The sequence below is a fragment of the Callithrix jacchus genome, chromosome 10, assembly GCF_049354715.1.
Source record: "Callithrix jacchus isolate 240 chromosome 10, calJac240_pri, whole genome shotgun sequence".
NCBI lineage: Eukaryota > Metazoa > Chordata > Mammalia > Primates > Cebidae > Callithrix > Callithrix jacchus.
The window spans coordinates 83,022,585-83,047,473 of record NC_133511.1 but is presented as its reverse complement, the minus strand read 5'-3'; the positions used below and the strand labels follow the sequence as shown (position 1 = coordinate 83,047,473).

The 24,889-nt window shown below is 47.8% G+C and overlaps 1 protein-coding gene across 19 annotated transcripts in view; it reads left to right on the top strand.

Annotated features, from left to right (window-relative positions):
• Nucleotides 1-24,889, top strand: part of PLEKHA7 (pleckstrin homology domain containing A7) — a 260,456-nt gene that overhangs the window by 12,160 nt on the left and 223,407 nt on the right. For 2 of the 19 annotated variants that reach the window (XM_078340679.1, XM_078340677.1), the window contains exon 1: nt 20,448-20,544. The exons of the other annotated variants lie outside the window; for them this stretch is intronic. In XM_078340679.1, the coding sequence (XP_078196805.1) occupies nt 20,531-20,544 (14 nt within the window). In that variant the 5' untranslated portion in view covers nt 20,448-20,530. Of the gene's footprint in view, nt 1-20,447; nt 20,545-24,889 lie in introns of those variants that run through there. 19 annotated transcript variants of the gene reach the window in all.

Sequence of the window (24,889 nt, the reverse complement as noted above, 5' to 3'; positions counted from 1 at the left end):
GTATTTAAAGGATGTCCTTATTGGAAATATACACTGAGGATATTTGCTCTTAAGTGGTTAAGTGGTGGGGGGTAATTGTGTTGCAGGGAAGGAGCTGATGACAGAGCAAATGGGGCAAAATGTTAACAGTGGGTGAGTCTGAGTGAGGGGTGGCCTCTGGTTTGCCTCTTTCCTGGGCAGTTAGAAGCCTGCACAGATGTCTGCGTCTTAATCTGGGCAGCCACCTGGTTATCGGCTCTGACCACTGAAGGACAAATGCATTGTCTGGCGCTTCTCAGGTCACAGGTGTCAACAGTAATAATCTTCATGGTGCTTTCTAGTTGAAAAATGCATTTGTTATAGAGGCAGATATTTCGATTGTCCTCATTTTACAGATCAGGTATTTGAGGCTGATGGGGGCAGGGACAGGGGGTTAAAAGATCTTCCCAAGGCCACAGCATCACTGAGGGGGTTGAGACTTGAACCTGAGTCTTCTTGGCTCCAAATTCTATGCAGTTTCTACCATGGTACACGGTGCCCTGTGGCTCTCATCATCACTCTGTCTATGCTTTTTTTTTTTCTTTTAGAAGTTGAGGTTTTGTAACTCAACTTCTGTTGAGTAACCTCAAACTCCTGGGCTCAAGCAATCCCTGCACCTCAGCCTCCTGAGTAGCTGAGGCTACCGGTGTGCACTGCCAGGCCTGGCTAACTCCCTCTCTACTGATTCCTCCCTCTACGGTCTATCCCTCAAAAGCAGTTCTCTGCCTGCACCTTCCCTGATGAGTATGAGGCAGAAGCCCCCTTGGGCCTCCCTCAAAAAGACAGGATAGAAGAGTGATGGGTGGGTGGATAGTCCGCAGGCAAAACTGTGAGCCGGTCCCTGGTGCTCTGGGGGAGTGGACCTCCCTAAGCTGGAGAGGCACCCTCTCACCCCCACAGATGTCAGCTGACTTTAGCTTAGGGCTGATGAGCCTCTTAAGCCTGCTTAGAGCCAGGCTGTCTCTTTCAGGTCCTGCCAGAAGAGCATTTCCAACGTCACAGCCAGTTTTCTCAGGGTTTCTCCGGGGCTTTTCTGCCAAGACAGAGCCCTCACCCTCTTTAGGTCTGACAGCTTAGAGTTAGTGTGCAGTCTCTTCCTGGGGCTGCTGGCTACCTCTTGTGCCTTCCTGCATCATACTCTATGGTTCAGAGAAGCGGGGGCAGCATGCTTGGGGGAGGGAGGGGTCAGAGATCCCATTCCAGCCCTGTACCAAGGCCCCTGGCTGCACAGCCTCTTGTGTTCTTTCACTCTGGCTGAGGTGGGCAATGAGATCATCCTCTTCTTGGGAAGAGGGGAACCAGAGCAATGGTTTAGGTTAATTCAGTCACCTTTGCAATGATCACATCCTTTCCACTTGCAAACTGAGCTGTCTGTACCTGTCCACAGATGGAACCAGTTGGCCATCTTGAGGAGTGGTGGACATCTTATGGGAGGAGCAGTTTAATCAGAGGCTGGATAGCTTTTGATCAAGGAATCATCTGGGTAACAGGGTGGACATTCAGAGATCTGTACCCTACTGATACTCTCTCAAGGCCTTTCACACAGCTTAACCCAATGACTTTGGGCAGATGTTCTTCTGTAAGGAAAGAGACTCACAATCCTGGAGTCACTGGGTGCTGCAGAGAGAAATGCAGCTCACTGTTTCTGCTTTCCAGCAATGGCCAGTCCAAGACAGGAGAGGAATGCTGGACAGTTCCAGTATGGGTGCCTGGGGCTGGGGAGCTTCAGAAGGTGAGCGAGGAAGGCCAGGCAGCTGTGGAGCAGAGCATTGAGCAGCCCGAGGCAGGAGAGGCCAGTGCAGAAAATGTGAAGGAGCTGGGGAGTCGGGGTGAGTGCCATGGTACCTGTGTGCCTGTTCAGGTCTCAAAGATGTTAGTGCTGAGTTGAGGAGTAGGGACAGGCCTTGGATAAGATCCTTCAGTAGTAATTGGGCTTCAGCAGAGTGGTATTTGGGAGCTATGCTCTAGGGGGCTCCCGAATTCCTTTGTCTATGGGATTGTGCTGCATGGTGTTTACAAAACATGGATTCTGGGATCTGAGTGCCTGGGTTGAAACACTGACTCTGCTTTTAGCGTGGGCAGGTCACTTGAACCTCTCTGTGTCTTCAGATGTTTATTAATCTAATGATGGGGACAATGACTGTACCTACCAACTTAGAACAGTATCTGGCAAATTTGTAGTGCTATATAGGAATTAGCCATTATCACTACCACTCCTATAAAGGAAGCCCCTTTCTAAGGCGAAGTGTGGCCTGGTTGACAGGAAAGCTGTGGTTGGTTCTCTTTGGGGAGATCTCCTAAGGTCAGGCTAGCCAGAGGGAGAAAGAACTGTGCTTTCTTGTTGAGACTTGTCTTTGAAAGGAAGCTGGGCAGTAAAGGGTTAGTGCTGCATATCACAGAAACTATTTCTCATCTCGGAAGCCATGTGTGGCTCTGTCCAACCAGAGAGAAAATGAACAGCTTTCTGGAGGGGTGTCATGGCTCACGCCTGTAATCCCAGCACTTCGGGAGGCTGAGGCAGGTAGGTCACTTGAGGTCAAGAGTTCAAGATCAGCCTGGCCAGTATGGTCAAACCCCATCTCTACTAAAAATAAAAATAAAAAAAATTAACTGGGTGTGGTAATGCACACCTGTAATTCCAGCTACTTGGGTGGCTGAGGCATGAGAATTGCTTGAACCTGTGAGGCAGAGGTTACAGTGAGCCAAGATTCCATTCTATCTCAAAAAAAAAGACCAACCAGGTTTCTTGTACTTACCCTTCATTGACACATTTGATTTACACTCCCTGTCGACATGTCCCTGTTCCAGTGAAGAGGGTTCCCACATGTTAGTATTAGGATTTGCATCTGGTTCTTTTGTGAAGAGGCAGTAACCCTGATGTCTCTATTAGGGCACTTGGTAAGAGGCAGTGAGGGTAGACATGAATTAGAGCTTCTGTGGGCTGGGGCTGGGAGTCAGCATTTATTACAAGTTCCACAGGTGATTCTTTGTTTTTTTTTTTTTGAGATGGAGTTTTGCTCTTGTTGCCCAGGCTGGAGTGCAATGGCATGATATCTGCTCATTGCAACCTCTACCCACTGGGTTCAAGTGATTCTCCTGCCTCAGCCTCCCAAGTAGCTGGGATTACAGGCATGTATCACCATGCCCAGCTAATTTCGTATTTTTAGTAGAAACGTGGTTTCTCCATGTAGGTCAGGCTGGTCTTGAACTCCTGACCTCAGGTGATCTGCCCACCTTGGTGTCTCAAAGTGCTGGGATTGCAGGCATCAGCCACCATGCCTGGCCACAGGTGATTCTTATGGACACTGAAAGTGGAAGCATTCTGAACTTCAGCTTCCTCACCTCTAGAATAATAATAATTAACAATATTCTTATAGGAAAGGAAAGTAATTAATTCTTTTGGGGAAAGGTACGTTTCCTCCCTAATTTAAGAATTAAATGCAATAGCCTGTGGAAGCTTCTACCATGCTATTCAGCACAGGCTAGCTCCCTCTGGCTAGCCTGACCTTAGGAGATCTCCCCAAAGAGAACCAACCACAGCTTTCCTGTCAACCAGGCCACACTTCGCCTTAGAAAGGGGCTTCCTTTATAGGAGTGGTAGTGATAATGGCTAATTCCTATATAGCAGTACAAATTTGCCAGATACTGTTCTAAGTTGGTAGGTACAGTCATTGTCCCCATCATGTAGATTAATAAACATCTGAAGACACAGAGAGGTTCAAGTGACCTGCCCAAGCTAAAAGCAGAGTCAGGGTTTCAACCCAGGCACTCAGATCCCAGAATCCATGTTTTGTAAACACCATGCAGCACAATCCCATAGACAAAGGAAATCGGGGAGCCCCCTAGAGCATAGCTCCCAAATACCACTCTGCTGAAGGTGCTCAGGGATTGTGAATCTCTTTCCTTATAGAAGAACATCTGTCCAAAGTCATTGGGTTAAGCTGTGTGAAAGGCCTTGAGAGAGTATTAGTAAGGTCCAGCTGTCTGAATGTCCATTCTGTTACCCAGGATAGAGCCTGGGAAGCCAGGTCCTGGGGAACCTCTGGTTTTCTCAGTGAAGGTTGGGAATGTACTGCCTTCACCTTTGCTGAAATGATGCTGTCAGTTCCAGTGGGAGGTGGTAGGACAGATCTTGCGGGTGACCACTGAATGGGACCTATGTCTGCCTGGGGGTAGGTGTGCAGCTCCACATCTTAGAACCCCATGATCACTTAGAGATTCTACAGGTGGAGGAGGACCTGGGGTGACAGGTTGTTCTGAGTGATTGATGTTGATAGTCAGAGAAGGCAAGCAGAAGGCAATTAAGCTGAGAAGGGGGAAGGCTTCCTCTGTGTGGGAGAATACATGTGTCCTGTCAGGTAGTGGTGATGATGAGCAAGTCATAGAGGTGTCTGACATTGCAGTTGTCCCTGAGCTAGTCCTGGGGTATGGGGTGGGGCTAGGATTGTGTCTCAGTGCCATGAATCACTTCCCAGCTTCCTGGGGACCGTCTCAGGCACAGAGACAGTACTCAGCCAAATAGATGTGGATTGGTTGATTTGACATTTGCCATTTCCCTCCAGAAACTGCAGATATACGAGGATAGAGGGCTGGTTGGAGTTGGGAGTGAATGGGGGATTGTGTGGTAAGGCCGGGAGGAGGGGGATAAGTCAGTGGTCAGGGTCCCAGGGCAGAGTGGGACCAAAGTGTTTGGGAAGATTTTTTTTTTAAAACACATTTTGACCTGGGGACTTAAAAAAACATGGTTGAATGCTGTGAAGCTAAATATCTATAATAATGGTACCCATTAATGCATTTCTAGATGCAATTGGTGGTACCTGAAATTATATCCACTTTTGGAGGCTTCAAACTATTATTTTTTTTTAGCTTTGGTGTGTGGGTGGGAGCTGGAGAGAGCTCAGTCGGTTTCTGCTTCAACTTTTTCTGACTCTTCTCACCTGAAAATGCATAGACATGTTTGTGTGTTTGGCACCAGATGGTTTTGAAAATTCAGAAGGGATATTAATTGTTTTGGGGAAAGGAAAGTAATTGGCTTCCTATTCTGTGAATACATAGATATTTAAATTCGAACCCAAAGTACACTCTTTATTCTAAAAGCTGCCTGTGTTTGAGGAGCCCAGTGATGGAAGTTGTAAGAATTGTGGGGCAATCTCGCCAGGCCTTTCAAGGCTGCCCTATGGGGAGGGAGGTCTTGGTTGGTGCTGATTTCCTCCTTGAGTCAGTAGAAAGGTTTGAGATTTTGTTTGTTTGTTTTTTTTCTGAAAGTCCGTGTTGGGTTTTGCTCAGTTCGGGGTGGGGCAGGGGTAGTAGTGAGCTGAGGGGTGGGACTATGAGGCTGTCACACTGAGAAGCCAATTGCTTCCACTTATTTATTTTACAAATATTTATCATGTGGTGACACTGTTCACATGTACACTGTTCTAAGGGCTTCACAGACACAGGCTCCTTTAATCCTCATGCCAACCTTATAAGATAGGTACTGTTATCATCCTCACTTTACAGAGGCTCGTGGAGGTTAAGTACAGTAAGTCAAGTTACTATACTTAAGTACAGTAAGTTAAGTTACTGTTAAGTACAGTAAGTTAAGCATAGTAAGTACAGTAAGTTAAGTGCTTAAGTGTAGTTAGTTAAGTGCTTAAGTACAGTAAGTTAAGTTACAGTGAGTTTAACTTACTGTACTTAAGTACAGTAAGATGTAAGGTGCACAGGTGTAAGGTGGCAGTGCTGGGGTCATCCAGCGCTCCCTATGTGGGATTCTCATAGTCTCTCTCTGTCCAGCTTGGCCTGTCTCCACCATGTTCCATGACAGGCTGTGCTGTGGAGGCTGCTCCAGTTTGTTTCAGGGAAACACTCAAGCTTCACACAGGTCAGAGTCCACCAACATGGTGAGGGAAGAGAGGGCGTAGCCGGGACTGTTAGTCTGGGACTCACTGGAAGCAAACTGCATGTGGCCTTCTGTTGAGTCAGCTCCCCGTCTTGGGTTTGGTAGGAATTGCCACTGCTCCCCCAGCACATGCACCTGTAGAGAACCCCCCCACTCCCCCCCCACTCCGGGTTTTGCAGAGAGCCCCTGGGGGAGGGTACAGGCTGTGCTGGGCTATACCTGGAGCTCAGAGACTAGCTGAAGCAGGCTTTAGGGCTTGCCATCTTGCCTCCTGCCCATCAAGTACCAGGTGAGTGAAGGAAGTCCACTGCCTGGTTAGGTCCACCTCTCCCTGAGCCATTCTCCCTCTGGTTTCTGGGGTCTGGGAGAGGAGACAGACTGCCCGTCTTTGTTTTGGACTTGACTCCCTCTGGAGATGGAACCCCCTCCCCTAACCTCACTGAGACAAAGTTAAGAGAATATTGGGAAAATAAGCTCTTCTTCATAGTGGAAGGGTTTGGCATTTTGAGGCTCAGCATGAAAACCTCACTCTAGCGCTTTCCTGCAGACTCTGGGGCCATTGCTCAGCTCCTTGTCCTTGGACATTTCTGTTGGCAGGAGGAGGTAGACTATGGGGTGGAGCAGAGAGAAGATAGGTGGCTTTTCTCTCTGAAGTCCCTATAGGCACCTCAGGGGTATTGTTAGGGGGGTGGTGATGGGAGCAGTGATGACCTGGGGTGGGTACAGAAATGACCTTGGCCCAGAAGCACAGCCTTGGGTCAGGGGACTCCACTCAGTCCTGATGAGTCCACAAAGCAGTCCATGCTTGTGTGAGGCAGAAAAAGGGCTTGCTTGGGCCTAGTAGCTTCAGGCTGGGACCTGGCTGAACTTGAAGCCAATATCCGCAGGGTAGAGAGCCAGTCTGAGATTCAGCTTTTAAGTTATGTGACGCATTCTGCAGCACAGGAGACTCAGTCGAAGCTGAGGACCATAAACTGTTGACTTCCTTGATAAGCATTTCCCTGCTCCCCCATCCCTGTACATCTGAAACATTTCTGGAGTTGGATGTGGCCTCAGACCTGTATTCCCAGGGTTGTCAGGGGCTGCATTATAGCTCTTTCCCACTGAAAAGTCCTGCCTGCCTGCAGTGTGGTTCTCAGGTAGGATAGGTGGAGGGACCACCTCCCTGAGAGTCTATTGTCTCCATGTTGAGGGCTTTTGACCAGACTTGACTTCCCTCACAGTTTGGCTCTTCTCACTCCAGACTTCAAATAGGGCAGCTATGGGGTCGTGGGTGAGCACACAGGCCTGGAGCCAGACTTCATGGCTGTGGAACTCTGGCAGGTTATATAACCTCTGTAAAATAAGGCAAATGCCAGTATCTGTCCCATGGGACAGAGATTAAATGAGAATAATACGTGTAAAGCACTTAGTTCCCAGAACATAGTATGGTTCAACAGATTTTAGAATTTATTTCCATGAACAAGTATTTTGTCTTTTCTCGTAATGGCTATGCTGGTTCAAATGTATGTAGGTAATTTTTTGACTTATCTCCTGCAGGGATTCTGATATACACAGAGGGCACCTGTATATATTGTGCAGCCAGCTCAGATTCTCAGTTACGGGCATTTTCTAAGGGAGGGCAATGAACATCCTGATAGGTTTAACTAAAGGTTTCAAAATGTCCAACTTTACTTGTGGTTTTTAACCACATCTGCATCCTAATTGCGACCTTGGCTTATAGGTTTAGGCAATCTGGATGTAGTTGTAGCAAAGATTATTTCTGATTCGAGCCTTGCCTTGCTTCCTCTGGGCAGAGGAAGAAAAAGCTCCATGATGATGGAGGACTGGAGAGGGGAAGTCGGTTTTAGTTTAGCATTTCAAATCCATTTACCTAACATCATATTTGTTGTACTCTGGGGGATATCAGGGAGCTGGCAGCAAATGTCCACATTGCTTCAGCTGATAGGGTGGTTGGGTGGTGTGTGACTGACTGTCAGGATAAGTAGTGCAGGTGCTGCATGGAGAGTAACACCCAGGAGAGAGCTGTTCAGAGGCTGGATGAGTCTCAGAAGACTTGGGGCATGTGTAGGGGGGTATGGGGGTCGGTTGTGAACTGGGATTGGGTGAAGAGTGGGTGTGGTAGGCAGGGACCAGCACTCATTGTTCAGGGGTCCCTTCAATTAGCAGACTTTCACTGAGCACTGGATATGTGCCAAGCAGTGGCCTGGGCACAGTGAATACCAACGTGAGTGAGGCAGAAGAGAGAAAAGAGCATTGAAACCAGAGTGGCCCAGTGCCCAGGAGCATGGTCTGCTATGGGGTTGCCTGGGCTTGAATCCCAGCCCTGCCACTGACTGGCTGTGGTGTGATCCTGAGGAGGTTGTATACTCTGGAGCCTCACTTTCCTCATCTGAAAAGTGGGGATGGTAATAATTGTGGCAGGGATTAAATGAGTTAATAGGAAGTACTCAGAACAGTCTTGAATCTAGAAAGTACTACTGTGTGTGGGATATTTATTGTCACTGGAATATTAGCTCCACGCAGGCATTTTGTCTGTTGTGTTCACGGCTATAGAATGCATCTTGTACATAGTAGGCATTCAGTTAATGAATCAGAGTAATACTGGTGTAATACTTCCTCAAGAAGCCCAGGAGCCTGTGTTCTGGTGGGGACACAGACATGTCAATGACCAGAGGATACTGTGCAGATGATTTGAGAAGAGAAGTATGGCCCTGGTGGGGCACAGAGGAGGGCTGGCCAGGGGAGGCTTGGGGTCAGGGAGCCTGAGCTGGATCTTGAGAAACAAGTAGGGATTTGTTGGGTGATGGAAGGGAGTTTGGATGTTTCTGGGAGAGGGGCAGCACAGGCTGAGCCAGGAGAGTGTGGTGTGTTCTGGGACACCAGGAGAGAGGATCCTGCAGAATGGGCCTCTCAGAGGATCCAGGGAGGGGTCCCAGCAGGGCTGTGACTGGGCCCTCCAAGACTGTGGGGTAGGAGGGTAGAAAATGCTGGTTTGTGATCACTCAGACTTCAGCCCCCACTTATGTCCTTAGGGGTGAGGCTGAACATAAGTTGGTGCCTGTGAGAGCTCCCCTGCAGCAGGTGAGGGTTGGCCTCCAAACAAGGAGAAGGAGGATGGCCCCTACCGCTGGCTGGCAGCACTCCTGCCGTAAAATAGAAGGGATGAAGAGAGAGAGTGGTGAGTGTCCCTGGGAGACCTAGTTAAAACCTGACCCCTGGAAGCGCAAACTCCAGGTCACTCTCACTTCCACTCAGACACCAGGGCCTCCTAAGAGGCATCTGCTGAGGGCCGCCCTGCTGGCCACACCTTGTCCCTCTCTGCAGCTCTGCGCAGTGCACAGAAGTCCTGTCACCTGGTGGCCTTGACCCTAGTGACAGGCTTCCAGGCCTGTGTGCTCGGTGCTTCTAGGGTCAGGTGTGGGGGCTGCAGGGAAGGATGATGAATTCAAGCTGACAAAACTGATGCGTGTATCGACTCCCGTTATTGACTCCCGTTGAGGAGGACTTTGAGGAAAGATCTACTTTATACTTAGGCTTGTGTTCCCCACAGTTTACCAAAATTCCTCACGGATATAATTATCTGCCATAGATAATTATCTGATACAAATGCCTTGTGCCTCCTTGTTTCCTCCGCCTTCCTTAAGTTCACCCAGACGCAGTAGGAAAGAGGGAAAATGGAGATGGCTTTCACTTTTCTTTTCAGACTACTGCCTTATTTTCCTCTGGTCTCTCCTGATTTCTCTGAGGGCTTTGGGATTTATTTCTGTGGCTGATCATTTATATGCAGGGTTTGCCAAAGGTCCTTGTGCAGGGCTTTTAAACTTTAACTGAGGTTGTGTGTATGACAGAGTGTTGACGTTTGCGAGCATGTCAGGTGGAACCATTTAACACCATTGCACCTGGGGCACTTTTTATGGTCTGCAATCCAGTGTCAGGAGGCTGCCCAGAGATGAGAGGAAACAGGGTACCTGGCTCATTTCTGTGTTCATGTAACCACCATTTATTTAGCGCCTACTGTGTGCTCAGTGGCTCTTCACAATGACTCTGAGAGGTCTGTGTTGCCAGCAGGGAGAGCCACGGGAACTGAGAGAGCTGGGGTCTCAGTGAATGACCCATGGGTGCTGGTTGTTCCTGGTTGAGGACATGTTTAAAACTGCCAGGGACTTTTGCTACCCTGCAGGAGTTGTTTCTTGCCTGCCGCCCACTCTGCCCGCCTCCACCTGGCCCCTTCCTTAAGTCCATCCAGAGATAGCAGGAAAGAGGCAAAATGAAGAAAGCATTCACTTTCCTCTTAGGCCTACTGCCTTATTTTCCTTTGGTCTCTCCTGATTTCTCTGGGGCCTTTGGAACTGATTTCTATGGCAGATCATTTGCCTGCAGGGGCTTGCTTAGAAAGGGTTTCTTGGTACTGAGCCTGATAGGAATATAGCAGGAGGGAGGAGAGAGAGCTGAGGGTCTCCCTGATGTCTTGGCTCCCTCCCATGCTGGGCAGGGGGAAAGCTGGCAGGGTTGGCAGGGTGAGGTGCTGGCATGGAAGATGATTCAATCAGAGCACATCAATATCACTTAAGGGCCTGGAGGGAATTTCACAACCAGCAAGGCGCTTTTTTGTGACCAACACTTTTCACACATTATTTGCTTTAATCCTCATGGTAGCCCTAAAAGGTGTTATTCCTCCCATTTTGTAGATGAGGACACAGAGGCCCAGGGAGGCTGTAGCTAGGAATGGTTGGTGTATTCTGATTCTGTTGGCCAAGTTAATTCTTTTTTTTTTTTTTTTCTTTTTTTGAGATGGAGTCTTGCTCTATTGCCCAGCTGGAGTGTAGTGGCAAGATCTCAACTCACTGCAATCTCTCCCTCCTGGGTTCAAGCGATTCTCCTGCCTCTGCCTTCCATGTAGCTGGGAATACAGGTTTGTGCCACCATGCCTGGCTAATTTTTGTATTTTTAGCAGAGACAAGATGTCACCATGTTGGTCAGGCTGATCTCGAACTCCTGACTTCAAGTGATCTGCCCACCATGGCCTCCCAAGGTGTTGGGATTAACAGGTCTGAGCCACTGCACCTGGCCCTTATTGATTCATTCAAACCTTATAAGAACCCCAGAGGTGACATATTATTCTTGTTTTACATGTAGGACTGAGACCCAGACCTAGAGACCACAGCCAGGAGATGGTAGAGCCAGGGCTTGAACCCATATCACCAAGCTGCCTCACTAGGCTTCCTTATGAAGGAGTTCCTCCTTCCACCCTTGAAAGCCGGGAGCAGTTTGCCCATGAACCACCCAGCCCTTCAGTGGCAAGGGAAGTGGGGCACAGGGTGGTAAGTCCTGCTGAGAGAAGCCCCTTTCCAGCAGATCTGAGAGCTTCCCCCACTCCCTTCCTACACAGAGTCACATGGCTTTCTGCCTGGAGCTCTGCAGAGACACAGCTCCCAGATATACATGCCCAGGCTGAGGCTCCCTGGACCAAATTCAGTCTGTCCTTTGGCCTACCCAGTACAGGCATCTGGTAAGGTCCAGGACTACCTGGCATTGGGCACATTCCTGGGGAGCTTTTAAAATCCTGTCAGCTTGGCCAGGCATAGTGAGTCTCGCCTGTAATCTCAGCACTTTGGGAGGCTGAGGCGGGCAGATCACGAGGTCAAGAGATCAAGACTATCCTGGCCAACATGGTAAAACCCCATCTCTACTAAAAATACAAAAATTAGTTGGGTGTGGTGGCGTGCACCTGTAGTCCCAGCTACTCAGGAGGCTGAGGCAGGAGAATTGCTGGAACCTGGGAGGCAGAGGTTGTAGTGAGCTGAGAACCCGCCACTGCACTCAAGCCTGGCGCCTGGCGACAGAGTGAGACTCTGTTTCAAAAAAAAAAAAAAAAAAATCCTGTCAGCTCTGCTTTGAAATTTATCCAGAATCAGACCATTCTCATGCCCTCCACTGCTACCACCTAGTCCATGCCACTGGTGGCACCTGGACAACTGCAGTACCCTCCTAACTGGTCCTTGTGCTTCTCTCCCATCTCCTACTATAGCATCCGGAGGATTGTTTTATGGTGGAAGTTGGGTCATGTCACCCCTCAGCTCAAACCATCTGAGAGCTCCTATCTCACACACCAAGTGGACTCCAGAATCCTTTACAGCCCATGAGGTCCATGTCATTTGTCCTCTCCCCAGTCCCGTTACCTCTCTGGCCTCATTTCCTCCCATCCCTGCTGCTGTTTCTCAAACATGTGAAGTGAAGCCAGCCTAGGGCCTTTGCACTGCTGTCCCCTCAATCTGGATGTTTTCCTTCAGACCTTCCCATGGCTGCTGCTCCCTCACTTTCCCCAGGTCTCTGCTGAGATTTCATCTTCTCAGGGTGACCTTTCCTGACTCCTCTTCTCCAGCACACTGTGTTCTCTTGATGCTGATTTCTTTTTTCTTTAAAGTTCTCAACCTGACTCAGACATGTTATATTTTAATTTGTTTTTCTCTCCCTGCTGGAATGTCTCTCCATGAAGGCAAGAAACCAAGCCTGTCTTGTTTAAGGCTGCACCTCTAATGCCTAGAATAGTGGTTGGATTAAGTAGGTCCTAAAAAAATAATTATTGAATACTTTATTAAATGGTTAGTTGAACTCTGTGATTTTCCCTCAGTGGGACTCTGCCTGAGAAGCCAATCTGCTGCTGAGAGGTCCCTCCTTGCGTCTGAGAGAGGCTGGGAGTCTTGAGGGCAGAGGGCTGGCCCTTAGGCACTCTGGCTGGGGCTCCCCAAAAATTCCTCTCCAGTTTGGGAACCACCAGCATCTCTGCTAGCTTCCAGTCATCCCTTCTGGGGAATTATTTGAAAATAGACATTTTCTACCTTGTCTGCCCACAATGATGACAATTAATTAAAATGGGTTGGCTTACCAGCTAAAGATTGGGGATATTCATCTGCCCACTGAATTCTCAGAGCCACGCAGATACTAGCAGTGGCCAAAAGTGATGTCGTCCACACTCTTGAGGGTCTCCTATAGAGTTGGGGCTAAGCAGTGCTTGGGACAATAGGACTGACTCAGTACTCTGGGATGCGATAGGCCAGAAGGAGAGAAACTGATGTTGAGTGAATGTTTCCTGTGTGTAGTACACAGCCACAGTGCTTATGTACTATGAGCATCTGGTAATGTCCAGGACTACCTGGCATCAGACACATTTCCAGGGAACTTTTAAAATCCCATCAGCTCTGCTTTGAAATTTAACTGTGTTACAATCTTGAGGTTGATAATGGTGTGCCCATTGGATGGGATGGGGAAATTGAGACTGAACTGATGGGAATGAGGCTTTCACAGATCCCACAGCCTTAGGAGTAACTGAGGAAGAGCCTGTAAAGAAGAACTCATAAGCAGGCCATGAAGGACCAGTGGTATCCGTGTCACTGGAGAAGTGCAGCATCAAGTGTAGCACAGACAGTGAGGTATGAGTGCTCTGTAAGGTGGAGCCTGGATGGTTTCAAGATGGCCCATTGAGTATGAACAGGTGTGTCTTCCTTTTTCCTATTATTGATTACCTGGGAACAAGGAGATGATTTTTTTCTTTTTCTTTTTGGAGACAGGATCTTGCTCTGTTTCCCAGGCTGGAGTGCAGTGGCGTGATCTTGGCTCACTGCAAGAGATGTTTTAAATGAAGCCCCAGAAAGCTGAGGAACTCTGGAGAAACCCTGGCATCAACTCCCCCCAACACAGGACCTGTGCCTTCTTGGTATCACCAGGGACCATCCCAGCCAGTGCTCATCAGAGTACACACAGCTCAGCCTCTAGCCTCCAGGAGCAGTGGAGAGTAAACCTCTCCAGTCTTGGAGGTTTTGTGGATGGGGAAGGCAGAACATTGCTATGTCCTGATTTGGGGGATGGGGCTGGCATGCTTCAGTCCTTCAAGCCCTTATGAAGTAAATGCTTATTGCTACCCAGCCCATGTGGTGGGGTTAAAGCTGTGTGTAGTACACTGCCACATGCTTATGTGGGCATTGGGAGAGCAAAAGAGGGCCTGTCTTCTTGGAGCCAGTGTCATTGACTCGTTCATGCAATCACCGTTCGTCAGCCTTTCTCAGCTCCTACTATGTGGTAAGGGGCACCATGTCAGATTCTGGGGCTACAAAAACAAGGGCATCTTCAAGCAGCTCGCAGTCCAGTGTGGGGAGATAGATAAACCAAAGAAGTCGTGCAGAGTGGTGGGGACTGTGTGACAAGAAAGCAGTGGGGCTGTGGTGTAGGATTTATGGCCACAAAGCTTTAGGGTGGTAGGCTTGAGTCTGAATTTCTTTTTTTTTTTTTAGGGAGGGAAGGAGGAAGGGAGGAAGTCAGGAAGGAAGGGAAGGAGGAAGGGAGGTAGGAAGGAAGGGAGGAAGGGGGCGGGGGGAAGGAGGGAAGGAGGGAAGGAGGGAAGGAGGGAGGGAGGGAGGGAGGGAAGGGAAGGGAAGGAAGGAATTCAAGCAATGAGAGACACATTGCCAACCTGGATCTAGAGGTTTACAAGTTGATTTCTTTTTTTGAGAGAAGGAAAGAAAAAAAAAATGAGTAAAGGAGAGAAAGAAAGAGGAAGACAGAGAGGGAGGGTGAATGGAAATATTGCTTTATTCTGAAAAAAAAAATGGGTATTAATAATGGCCAATGAATGTTTCATTTAAACCTATGAGTAGGTGTGATGTGGTATTGACAAGAATGTATATTTTATGTATTTGAAGTGGAGAGCTCTGTAAATATTTATTAAGTTTACTTGTTCCGGATCTGAGTTCGAGTCCTTGATATCCTTATTAATTTTCTGTCTCATTGAATCTAAGTCTCTATGTATCTGGGTGTTAGGATCATTAGCTCTTGTTGTTGTATTGATCCTTTTACCAATATATCTTTGTTGCTTTAAAATCTATTTTATCCAACACGAGAATTGCAACTCCTGCTTTTTATTTATTTATTTATTTATTTATTTATTTATTTTTGCTCTCCATTTGGTTGGTAAATCTTTCTCCGTTCCTTTGTTTTGAGTCTTTGTGTATCCTTGCATGTGAAACAGGTCTGGATGTAACATGCCGTTGGGTTTTGGCTGTGTCTTTTGATTGGGGGATTTAGTCGATTTAAATTTAGGGTTACTGCCACCAGATGTTGTTTTATCCATTCGTTGATGTAAATTCTTCTTTATGTTGGCACTCTTTACTTTTTGGTATATTTTTAGTAAGGCTAATACTGGTTGTTTCTTTCTACGTGTAATGCTTCTTTCAGAAGCTCTTGTAAAGCAGGCCTGGTGGTAATAAAATCTCTGAGTTCTTGCTTGTTCATAAAAGATTTTATTTTTCCTTCAGTTGTGAAGCTTAGTTTGGCTGGATATGAAATTCTGTGCTGAAGGTTCTGCTCTTTGAGGATGTTGAATATTGGCCCCCACTCTCTTCTGGCTTGTAGAGTTTCTGCTGAGAGATCTGCTGTAAGTCTGATAGGCTTGCCTTTGTGGGTAACCTGACCTTTCTCTCTGGCTGCCCTTAGTATTTTCTCCTTTGTTTCAACCCTGGTGAATCTAACGATTATGTGCCTTGGGGTTGCTCTTGTTGAGGAATATCTTTGTGGTGTTCTCTGTATTACCTGGGGTTGAATATTGACCTGCTTTGCTAGTTCAGGAAAATTTTCCTGAATAATATCCTGAAGGATATTTTCCAGCTTGGATTCATTCTCTCTGTCACATTCAGGTACACCTATCAAACGTAAATTTGGTCTTTTCACATAGTCCCACATTTCTTAGAGACTTTGCTCATTCCTTTTTATCCTTTTATCTCTAATCTTGTCTTCTTGTTTTCTTTCAGTAAGTTGGACTTTGACCTCTGTTATCCTTTCTTCTGCTTGAACAATTTGAGTGTTTAAACCTGTGCATACTTCTCGGAGTTCCTGTATTGTATTCTTCAGTTCCATTAATTCACTTATATTCCTCTCTAAGTTGTCTATTCTCAATAGGATTTCGTCAAACCTTTTTTCAAAGTTCCTAGTTTCTTTACGTTGGGCTACAACATGTTCTTTTAACTCACAGAAGTTTCTTATTATCCATTTCTTGAAGAGTGGTTCTGTTATTGGGATGCGCTCGTTCTCCATCAAGCCTTGTTCCATTGTTGATGTGGAACTGTGATCATCTTTAGAGGGAGAGGCGTTCTGATTTTGAGTATTCTCAACCTTTTTACACTGGTTTCTTCCCATCATTGTAAATTTATCCTCCTGTCGTCTTTGAAATTACCAACTTTCAGATTAGGTCTCTTGATTGGACGTCCAAGTTGTTAGTTCCCAGGGCCAGAGCAGCCACGTTAAAACTGATGGTGCTTTTCTGCCCAGGATTCTTCTGTCTGGCTTCCTTCTTGTGTCCCTAATGGGCGACTCTGCTTTCCCTGGGCTCCAAACCTCGGTCAGAAGGGGAACCAGTCTCGTTTACTCTGTGCCGAGAGCTGCCGTGCTGAGGTGCGGTCACAGCCGCTATGCCGGTCTCAGGAGTTGTGCTGGGGACCCGTGTGGATCCTCCAAGCCTCAGTCAGAAGGGGAGCCGGCCCTGTTTACTCTACTCCGAGAGCTGCCGCACTGTGGTGCCTGCGAAACCGCTGCCCCGGCCACAAGAGTTGTGCTGGCGACCTGTGTGGTTCCTCCACTGGGGATCTTCTGCTCCGTGAGCAACCAGAATTTGTCTGAAAGTGTGGCATCTGCTGGTTCTCTGCGCTTTCGAGTCTGAATTTCATCCCAACTCAGCTACTTCCCAGCTTTGATTTTGGGCAAGTTCTTTGTCTTTTTTAGGTTGTTATATACCTTAGCTCATTTATTCCTTAAATCCATCTAGAGAGATAAACATTTTCTCCATTTTATAGCTGAGGAAATTGAAAATTGGAGGGAGGGAGTAGTTCGTCTATGGTCACTCAGTAAATAAGTGGCAGGACCAGGATTCTAGTCCAGATCTGACTCCAGAGTTCCTGCTCTTCCAACTCTAACGAGCTAAAGAGAATGAGTTTTGTTCTTGCTTTCACATGGCCAGGGCCCTCTGAGAAATTAGCTCTGGACCAAGGGGTTTTGGTTTTGGTTTAAGCTGCATTAGTGGAAGTTTCATCCTCAGAACACAGGAGATGATGGTGGTGCTTTGCTCTGGGGAGTTCACGGATGGAGCACTAGGGCCCATTCATGAGTCACCCTTTTGAGGGAGATGTGGCTGTTTGAGGTCCTTCTGAAGGGTTTGACTGTAATGGGCATTGGAAACCTTGTCTTCTAAGCAACAGCTGAATGAACTGGAGGTATTTTAAATGGAGAAGAGGAGACCCACAGGAACATGAGGGCTGGCTGCAGATATCTGAAGGGCTGCCGTATAGAAATGTCTCATCTTCTGTGAAAGCTACAGGGAGAAAGGTTTTGGGCCCAAGTTTACATTGATACCTTCTGAAATATTTGTGATGTAGTGAGTTCACTATCATCAGAAGTAATCAAGCATGGGATGGGCTGGGCACAGTGGCTCATGCCTGTAATCGCAGTACTTGGGAGGCTGAGGTGGGTGGATCACCTAACGTCAGGAGTTTGATACCAGCCTGGCCAAAACGGGTATAGTGGTGGGCACCTGTAATCCCAGCTACTTGAGAGGCTGAGGCAGGAAAATCGCTTGAACCCTGGAGGCAGAGGTTACAGTGAGCTGAGATTGTACCATTGCACTCCAGCCTGGGCAACAAGAGCAAAACTCTGTCTCAAAAAAAAAAAAAGCATGGGATGGAGGCAGTGGAGAGTATGGAGTAAATGCCCTCTGGCATTCCTCTGCCCAGAGTTCCTGACTGTCCGTTGGCTGCTCTGGATGTGGCTCCAAGGCAGTCCTAAGGAGCGGTTTAGATTGTCTCTCTCTCCAAGCCCAGATCTCCTCAGCAGACTCAGGGTTGATGTTCCCTCAGGTATGGTGGGAGGAACACAAAGTTAGAACCAGAATTGGAGACCTGGGTTTGAATCCTGGCTTAGCCCCTTACAGCTGCCTGAACTTGGGCAAGACATTTGCCTTCTCTGTGAAAGGGGATCACATCAGTATCTCCTCTGAAGGGGAGGTAGTGAGCGAGAAAGCACTTTGTTAAGGAGAGAGGGTACAGACAGTGGTTACTAACAGGTACAGTGGTTTCTAGCTTCAAGGAGCCTGGCCATCCACACATTGTCTAAAAAAACTTCACCCAGTGGTGATCAAGGACCTGTTCCATGCCAGGTATTTTATTTATTTATTTAGAGATGGAGTTTCACTCTTATTGCCCAGGCTGGAGAGCAATGGCACAATCTTGGCTCACTGCAACCTTCATCTCCTGGGTTCAAGTGATTCTCCTGCCTTAGCCTCCTGAGTGGCTGGGATTACAGGCATGTGCCACCAGGCCCAGTTAATTTTGTATTTTTAGTAGAGATAAGGGTTTTTCCATGTTGGTCAGGCTCATCTCAAACTCCGGACTTGAGGTGATCCTCCCACCTCACAGGTGTGAGCCACCATGCCTGGCATGCCAGGTATTTTAGAGCATGAAATGGCTTTTGACCCTAGGTTTGTCCAGAGTTCTCTGAAATATGTTTAGAATGAGTTTCCTGACAGTAGCAATGAGTAAAAGAATCCTCTGCCCCTCAAGGCTAGTTGAGTGTAGGAGGCAGAAAGAGAGTTTGGGACAGGTGTTGAGAAGGGAGGGATCCTGAAGCCTTCATGGGGGAAGTGACATTTGAGTTGGGCCTAGATAAAGGCTTTATTATGCAGGAAAGGGAGGAGGCAAAGGTTGCAGCAGGAGCAGAGGAGGAGGCGAGAGCCTGTGTGGGCTAAAAATGATAGTGGGCAGGGGAGAGAATTAAGTCACTTGGGTTGGGCAGGGAATCTCCTGTGGGTGGGGCTGTTGCCTTCCAGGTGGGAGACTTCCTGATAGTAGAGCTTGCAGCTCTTTGGTAGTTGAGAGAGATCCAGGTTTATTTCAGTTTGCAATCAATATTGGGGACTTGTTTAAAGAGGCCGGGTAAGGAGTTCCTGGGAGGAGGCTGTTTTACATTCCCTTCATTTCTCAAATAAAGATGAGGTCCAGAGATGGCAAGCAGGTTTCTTAGCAGGGATAGAGTGAGTAGAGGTTAGAACCAATGTCCAGCACCTCACCTGGGTCTGTTTTCACTATGCCTTGAGGGTGTGTCTTGACTCAAAAGCCACTTTTCCTGGTTCTATCTCCTGCCAGGCTGTTCTGTGTTAAGGAGGAAAAAAAGGGAGCAAAAGTTGTATTTGCCAAAGGAGCTGGTTGGGCAGGTCTCTTTCCGAGGTCAAAGTCAAGGCCAAGGTTAGCCTAGCTGGCGTCTGGCGGGTGGAGCCTGGCCTTGGCCAGCCACCGGGTCGGGTCGGTGGGGTGGAGTGGGGGCTTTTGGTTGGGAGTGATCACTGGTGGGGACTGAGGTTTTTCCAAGGCATTGCCCCAGAGAACAGTGGACTGAAAAGATTACAGCCCACACATTCTTTCTCAGGAGATTAGGGTCATGGGAGATTATGGAATACACAGGAGGCTGTAGGAGGCCTGTAAATTTCCCATTTGGGGCAATTAATTTGATGGATTGTAAAACAGCTCACTGCTTCCTCTCCCCCTTCCCCGGTCTGAGTTGGGCTGGGCAGTAAGTCTGGCTGGAGAATGTGCCCAGAAATGCCCTTGTCAGAGTTCTGCAGTACCTGATTGGACCACCTTGTTGAAACCTTCTCTAGGCAGGGGCTGGGTCTGCCCCTTTCCTGCCTTCCTTCCCGATACAAGGAAGATCACATAGTAGGTGCCATATCAAGCTATGCAGAGCTGATACTTATCTGATTGGGGCCTTTCCAGGATGCTGGTAGAGGTGGGGCTCTTGGTAACAGCTCTGGTTTATAGATGGGGAAGCTGGGCCAGCGGTGAAGTCACCTGCCCAAGGTTACTCAGGTTGTTGGTGACATCTGGGACTCCAGCCAGGTTTCTCTACTCCTGGGCCAGGGCGTCTTCTCCCCACTTATGTGCTCAAAGTGAAAGTGAAATAAATAGTGAGCGATTTTTCTGGTTTCTCTCTCCTGACTTCCTCCTTGTCCCCAGCCAGTCAGCAGGATCCCTGCTTTGGTGATTGTGCACAAGGTGTGCCATGATTCTGCTGGCATCTCCCCGGCCGCTTTGCAGCATTCCCAGGAGAGCTCTGGTGGGGCTGCACTTTTCTTATGTACTCAAAGTGTGTTTGGGCTTGTTGGATGCCTCCCTTCTCCAAGAGATCTTGCACCTGTGATTTGTAACAGATTCTTGTGATTAGTCATTTCTCTGGTACCTTCTAAAGACCTCACCCTCACCAACTCATACCTACAGTGGTACAGATGGTTCTGTCTGGTTTTCCTGCCTCCATCCTGTTCTCCCTACAGGGGCCCAGGGACCTCATCCTGATGTGCCTCCTGATGAGGCCCTTCCCAGGTGTCCTGACTTGGGCTTCTCTTCCTGTGTCTGTGTCCTGTCAAAGCACACCATTCCCCTCTGGCCTGAACACACTTCACAGCATCATAAGCTGTAGCACTCTCTTGCTCCTTTTCTTTGCTTTTGCAGGAATGCCCTCTTCCATCCAATGCATCCTTGAAGATTCAGTCATTACCTTGGGAACATTTCCTAGACACCCAGCACTGAAACAGAGCAGATGAAATGGTTAAGGTATTGTGACATCCCTCTGTGCTTTTATTCATTTAATTAGCAGTGCTTTCGTTCATTTATGTACTAAGAAGCTTTTCTGAGCCTGACAGTGTTGTGCTGGGGAGTACAGTAGTGAACAAAATGGGGGGTGCCTGTGGGCTTGGAGCTTGCATGCCAGCGTCCTCTCTTGCCACAGGTCACCCCAGTCTGTGCTAAAGTCTCTCTGTCTCTCCCTCATTAACCTTTGAATTATCTTCATGTTTGATTCCTTCACTTCTCTATCCTCAGCACTCAGCATAGTGTCAAGTAACAAGCACGGTGTTTCTTAGAGCAAGAAAACTTTAGATGATAATGTTGGGTGAATGGATGGTTAAGCAGTTCTGTCTGCCCCACCCCTGTTTAGCTGTCTAGCTGCTGTGTGTGGCTGTCCCCACCCACACCCCAGAGCTCTCTTGCCCCTTACACTCTTGGCACTGCATTTGCTGCTCACGTGACTGTCCTGCTTCATGTTATACCTTTTTGTGGCTACATCTCTTCACATTGTTGTGGATTTCTTCAAGGCAGCATCCACTGTAGTTCAATTTTGTGTACCTGGAATTTCTATACTTGATATTAGCCAAAAGGTTGAGAAGTATACTTGGAATTTCTGCCTGTCATCACATTCAATAAAATGAACAGCAATACACAAAGCAAAGTGTAAAGAAATAAAAATGTAAGGACACACTAGGTACCTAGGAGTGGGTTGGTTTATTCCCAAACATGTGGTGGGCACCTGCATGCCAGCCCTGGGCCACGTGCTGGGTATTCTTAGATGAATGAGGCAGAGGCTTCTGCCTCAAGGGCTCCTCCAGGCTTCCTTCCTTGAGGAAGAACATGCAGATAGGGTGAGGAGGTGCCCAGCCTGCTGGCACCCAAGACACTTATGGTATAGGATGTCCAGATCCTTCCTTTTGGTCAAAGAAGATGCCATCACAGAGTTAAGGGGGCTGTCAGGCCTCCATTTTAATCCCACTTCTGTTGCTTGCCAGCTGTGTGACCTTGGGCGGTGAGTCAACTTTTCTGAGCTTCAGTTTCCAAATCTGTAATCAGTAGCTAGTAAGAATACCTACCTTGTAGGGTCATTCATTCATTTATTGAATGAATATTTATTTTATTTTATTTTTTTGAGACAGAGTTTCACTCTTGTTGCCAGGCTGGAGTGCAATGGCATGATCTCTGCTCACTGCAACCTTTGCCTCGCAGGTTCAAGGGATTCCTCTGCCTCAGCCTCCTGAGTAGCTGGGATTACAGGACATGCACCAAGATGCCCGGCTAATTTTGCATTTTTAGTAGAGACGGATTTCTTCATGTTGGTTAGGCTGGTCTCGAACTCCTGACCTCAGGTGATCCACCCACCTCAGCCACCCAAAGAAAGTGCTGGGATTACAGTCATGAGCCACTGCGCCTGGCCTGAATATTTATTGAGTTCCTATTTGGAGCCAGGCATCGTTCTAAATGCTGGGATGGGATAGTGAACAAGATCAATAAAGGTCTCTGCCCTTATGGCGCTTATGTTAATTAGCACAAGAGAAAGAGCAAATGAAATGGTTAAAATATATAGTATCAGAAAATGGTAAGTGCTATGGGAAAAATCAGCAGGAACAGGGGTCAGGAGGCCTGGGTGTGAGAGTAGAATGGTCAGAAGAGGCCTCTCCATGGAGATGACATTTGGGTGGAGATCTGATCAAGCTATATAGGGGCAGGGCATGCCATAACTAGGGAACAGCAAGGAGGCCAGAGTGGCTGGAGCTCAGGAAGCAGGAGCTGAGATTGGAGAGGACTTGGAGTTTTATCCTGAGTTAGGAGAGAATTCACTGGACAGCTTTGAGCAATGGAAAGCTTTGCACAGAGGAGTGGCATGATCTGACTTTTGCTTTAGAATAAGGATAATTATTCTAAATATTTGAATTATTCTAAGCATTTATTCTAAATATTCTAATTATTTAGGATAATATTCTAAAATATCCTTATTCTAAAGAAAAGTCAGATCATGCCACTCCTCTGTTAAATTATGATTGTTGTACATAGAACAGACTGATCAAAGATAATGTAGGTAGCATGTTTAACACAGAATCTGGTATGAAATAAGCCCTCATTAAATGGTAGTTTTGTTCTTCATGGTAATATTATTTTAAAATTATTTTAATTTTTAAATTATTTTTTCAGACAGGTTCTCACTCTGTTGTTGAGGCTGGAATACAGGGATCACTGAAGCCTCGACCTCCCAGTCTCAAGTGACCCTCTTACCTCAGAATCCTGAGTAGTTGGGGCCACGGGTGCATGCCACCATGCCTGGCTAATTGTTAATTTTTTTGTAGAGATGGGGTCTTGCCATGTTGCCCAGGCTGGGATAGTATTATGAAAGACAGACCTGGATGCCTGCTAGTCTTGGCTTGGGCCCTCATCCCACCTACCTTCTGCCCTCTCGGGAGCTACAGGGTCCAGGACGCCTTCTCCCTGAGGAGGATGGTGATAAGCCTTGGGCTTGGGAATGAGCAGGGAGAAGGTGACTGATTCTGTGGCTGTTCCTGTCTGGATCTTCTGTTCAGTAGTCACAGTGAGGCATGGTGGTGGTATGGGAGTGGAGGCAGAAGAAGAATCTTGGCCTCCACAAACCTAGACTGGGGAGCTCAACCTTGAGGCCAGAAGGTGCCAGTGAACCACCAGAAACACCATGTCAGCTGCCCCATGGAATTCTGCTTTTCCCATATGGTCGTCAGGGTTTCTAGGAGGGGCTGCAGCGTACCCCAGAGCTGCCCTCCTCCTCCCAGACTTCACTGTGGCCATCCCTCCTCACCACCTCAGTCCCTGGAATCTCAGGCCTTTATGGAATGATCTCAAGTCTCTCACATGGTCTGATGTGGTGTGCCTGTTCACCTGACATAGAGACTTCTTTGGAAGCAGTGCTGACCGAACGGCTTCTGCTTGATGATTTCGGATAATGAAGAGTTCACTGCTTCACAAGGCAGCCCCTGCTGTAATTGTCACATTTTTATTGGTAGGAAGTTCCATTTCAGGCTGGGCTGAAATCTTCTCTGCTCTGACTCCCCCATTGCTTTTGGTTCTGAAATAGGAGGGAGTCAGTTATAGTCCTCTCCACCCTACCCATCCCCTATCCTACCTCCATGAAGGCAAGATTTACTAGTGTCCCAGGAGGCTCTGTTCAGTTCTTGCTCTGTTACTCAGCTTCGTCCCCTGGTCGGAGACCCAGGAAACCTTTATAGAGCACGTGATGCTTGAGTGGGGTTCTGAAGGGTGAGGGGTGAGCCAGGTCAGGAAGGGAAGAAAGGCCTTTGAGTCAGAAGGTAAGGCAGTATCTTGAAATACTGTGTGGAGTCCAGGAATCCTAAGTAGTTCAGTATCTCTGGAGTACTTGGGAGTTTCTCTCTCTGTCGCTCTCTCTCTCTCTCTCTCTCTCTCTCTCTCTCTCTCTCTCTCTCTCTCTCTCTCTCTGTGTCTGTGTGTGTGTGTAGGGGATAGTGAGGGGAGTGAAATCTGAGAAGTCAGAGAGGTAGATCAGTGCCAAAGCATGGAGGGCCACCTGTGCCTGGCCTGAGGTCATGGACACAGTTGGCAGAGGTCAGAAGGCTGCACAGGAGGATGGGTTTTAAAACTGGTTTATTTGGGGCTCTGGTACCATGGGTTTCACACTAGCCTAGAGCTAATGAATGGCTCTCTGAGCACCACTGACTCTGCTTCCTGCTTTGGTCTGGGATTCCTGATTAAACCTGTCCTTGAGATCTCTGTAGAGCAGGAAAGGGACAGTAAGCACTTTGAATGTGCCAGTCACCCTGAACATTCTGTTTCTGGGCTGAGCACTGGATGAGCTGATCTCAAGGCCTTGGCACCCCTTTCCTGGGTTGGGGTGGGGGTCGGGGTGCTATAGCCAGGGGTGGCTGGCTGGACTCAAGCTTGCCTCTGTCCCAGAGTTGGCTGGACATACAGGCCTGTCTTTGCCCTGCAGGGTTTCTGAATTATGCAGGGAGTCTGCATTAATAGTGACCTAGACTCAAGCCCTTGGCCAAGCATTCCAAATTCTTTGGACATAAAGCTTTTCTAAAGGAGCTTGGGGCGCTTCCAGGGCATTAACAGTTTATTTATGCCCCATTCAGTTATCTATTTGTATCTGATTTTTATATATTCTCCAAAGTACTTTCCCAGCTTCCTGGGGGAGGCTTGTTCCTCCCAGCCTGGCCAGATCATTGGGAATGTTCTGGCAGACCTGCCTCTAGCTGCTGGCATATGGAGTGTCCTCTAACCACTGTCTGTCCTTCCCAGTGTCTTGCATGCCGAAGGGCTGAGGATGGAGTGGGGCTTTTTGTTTTCT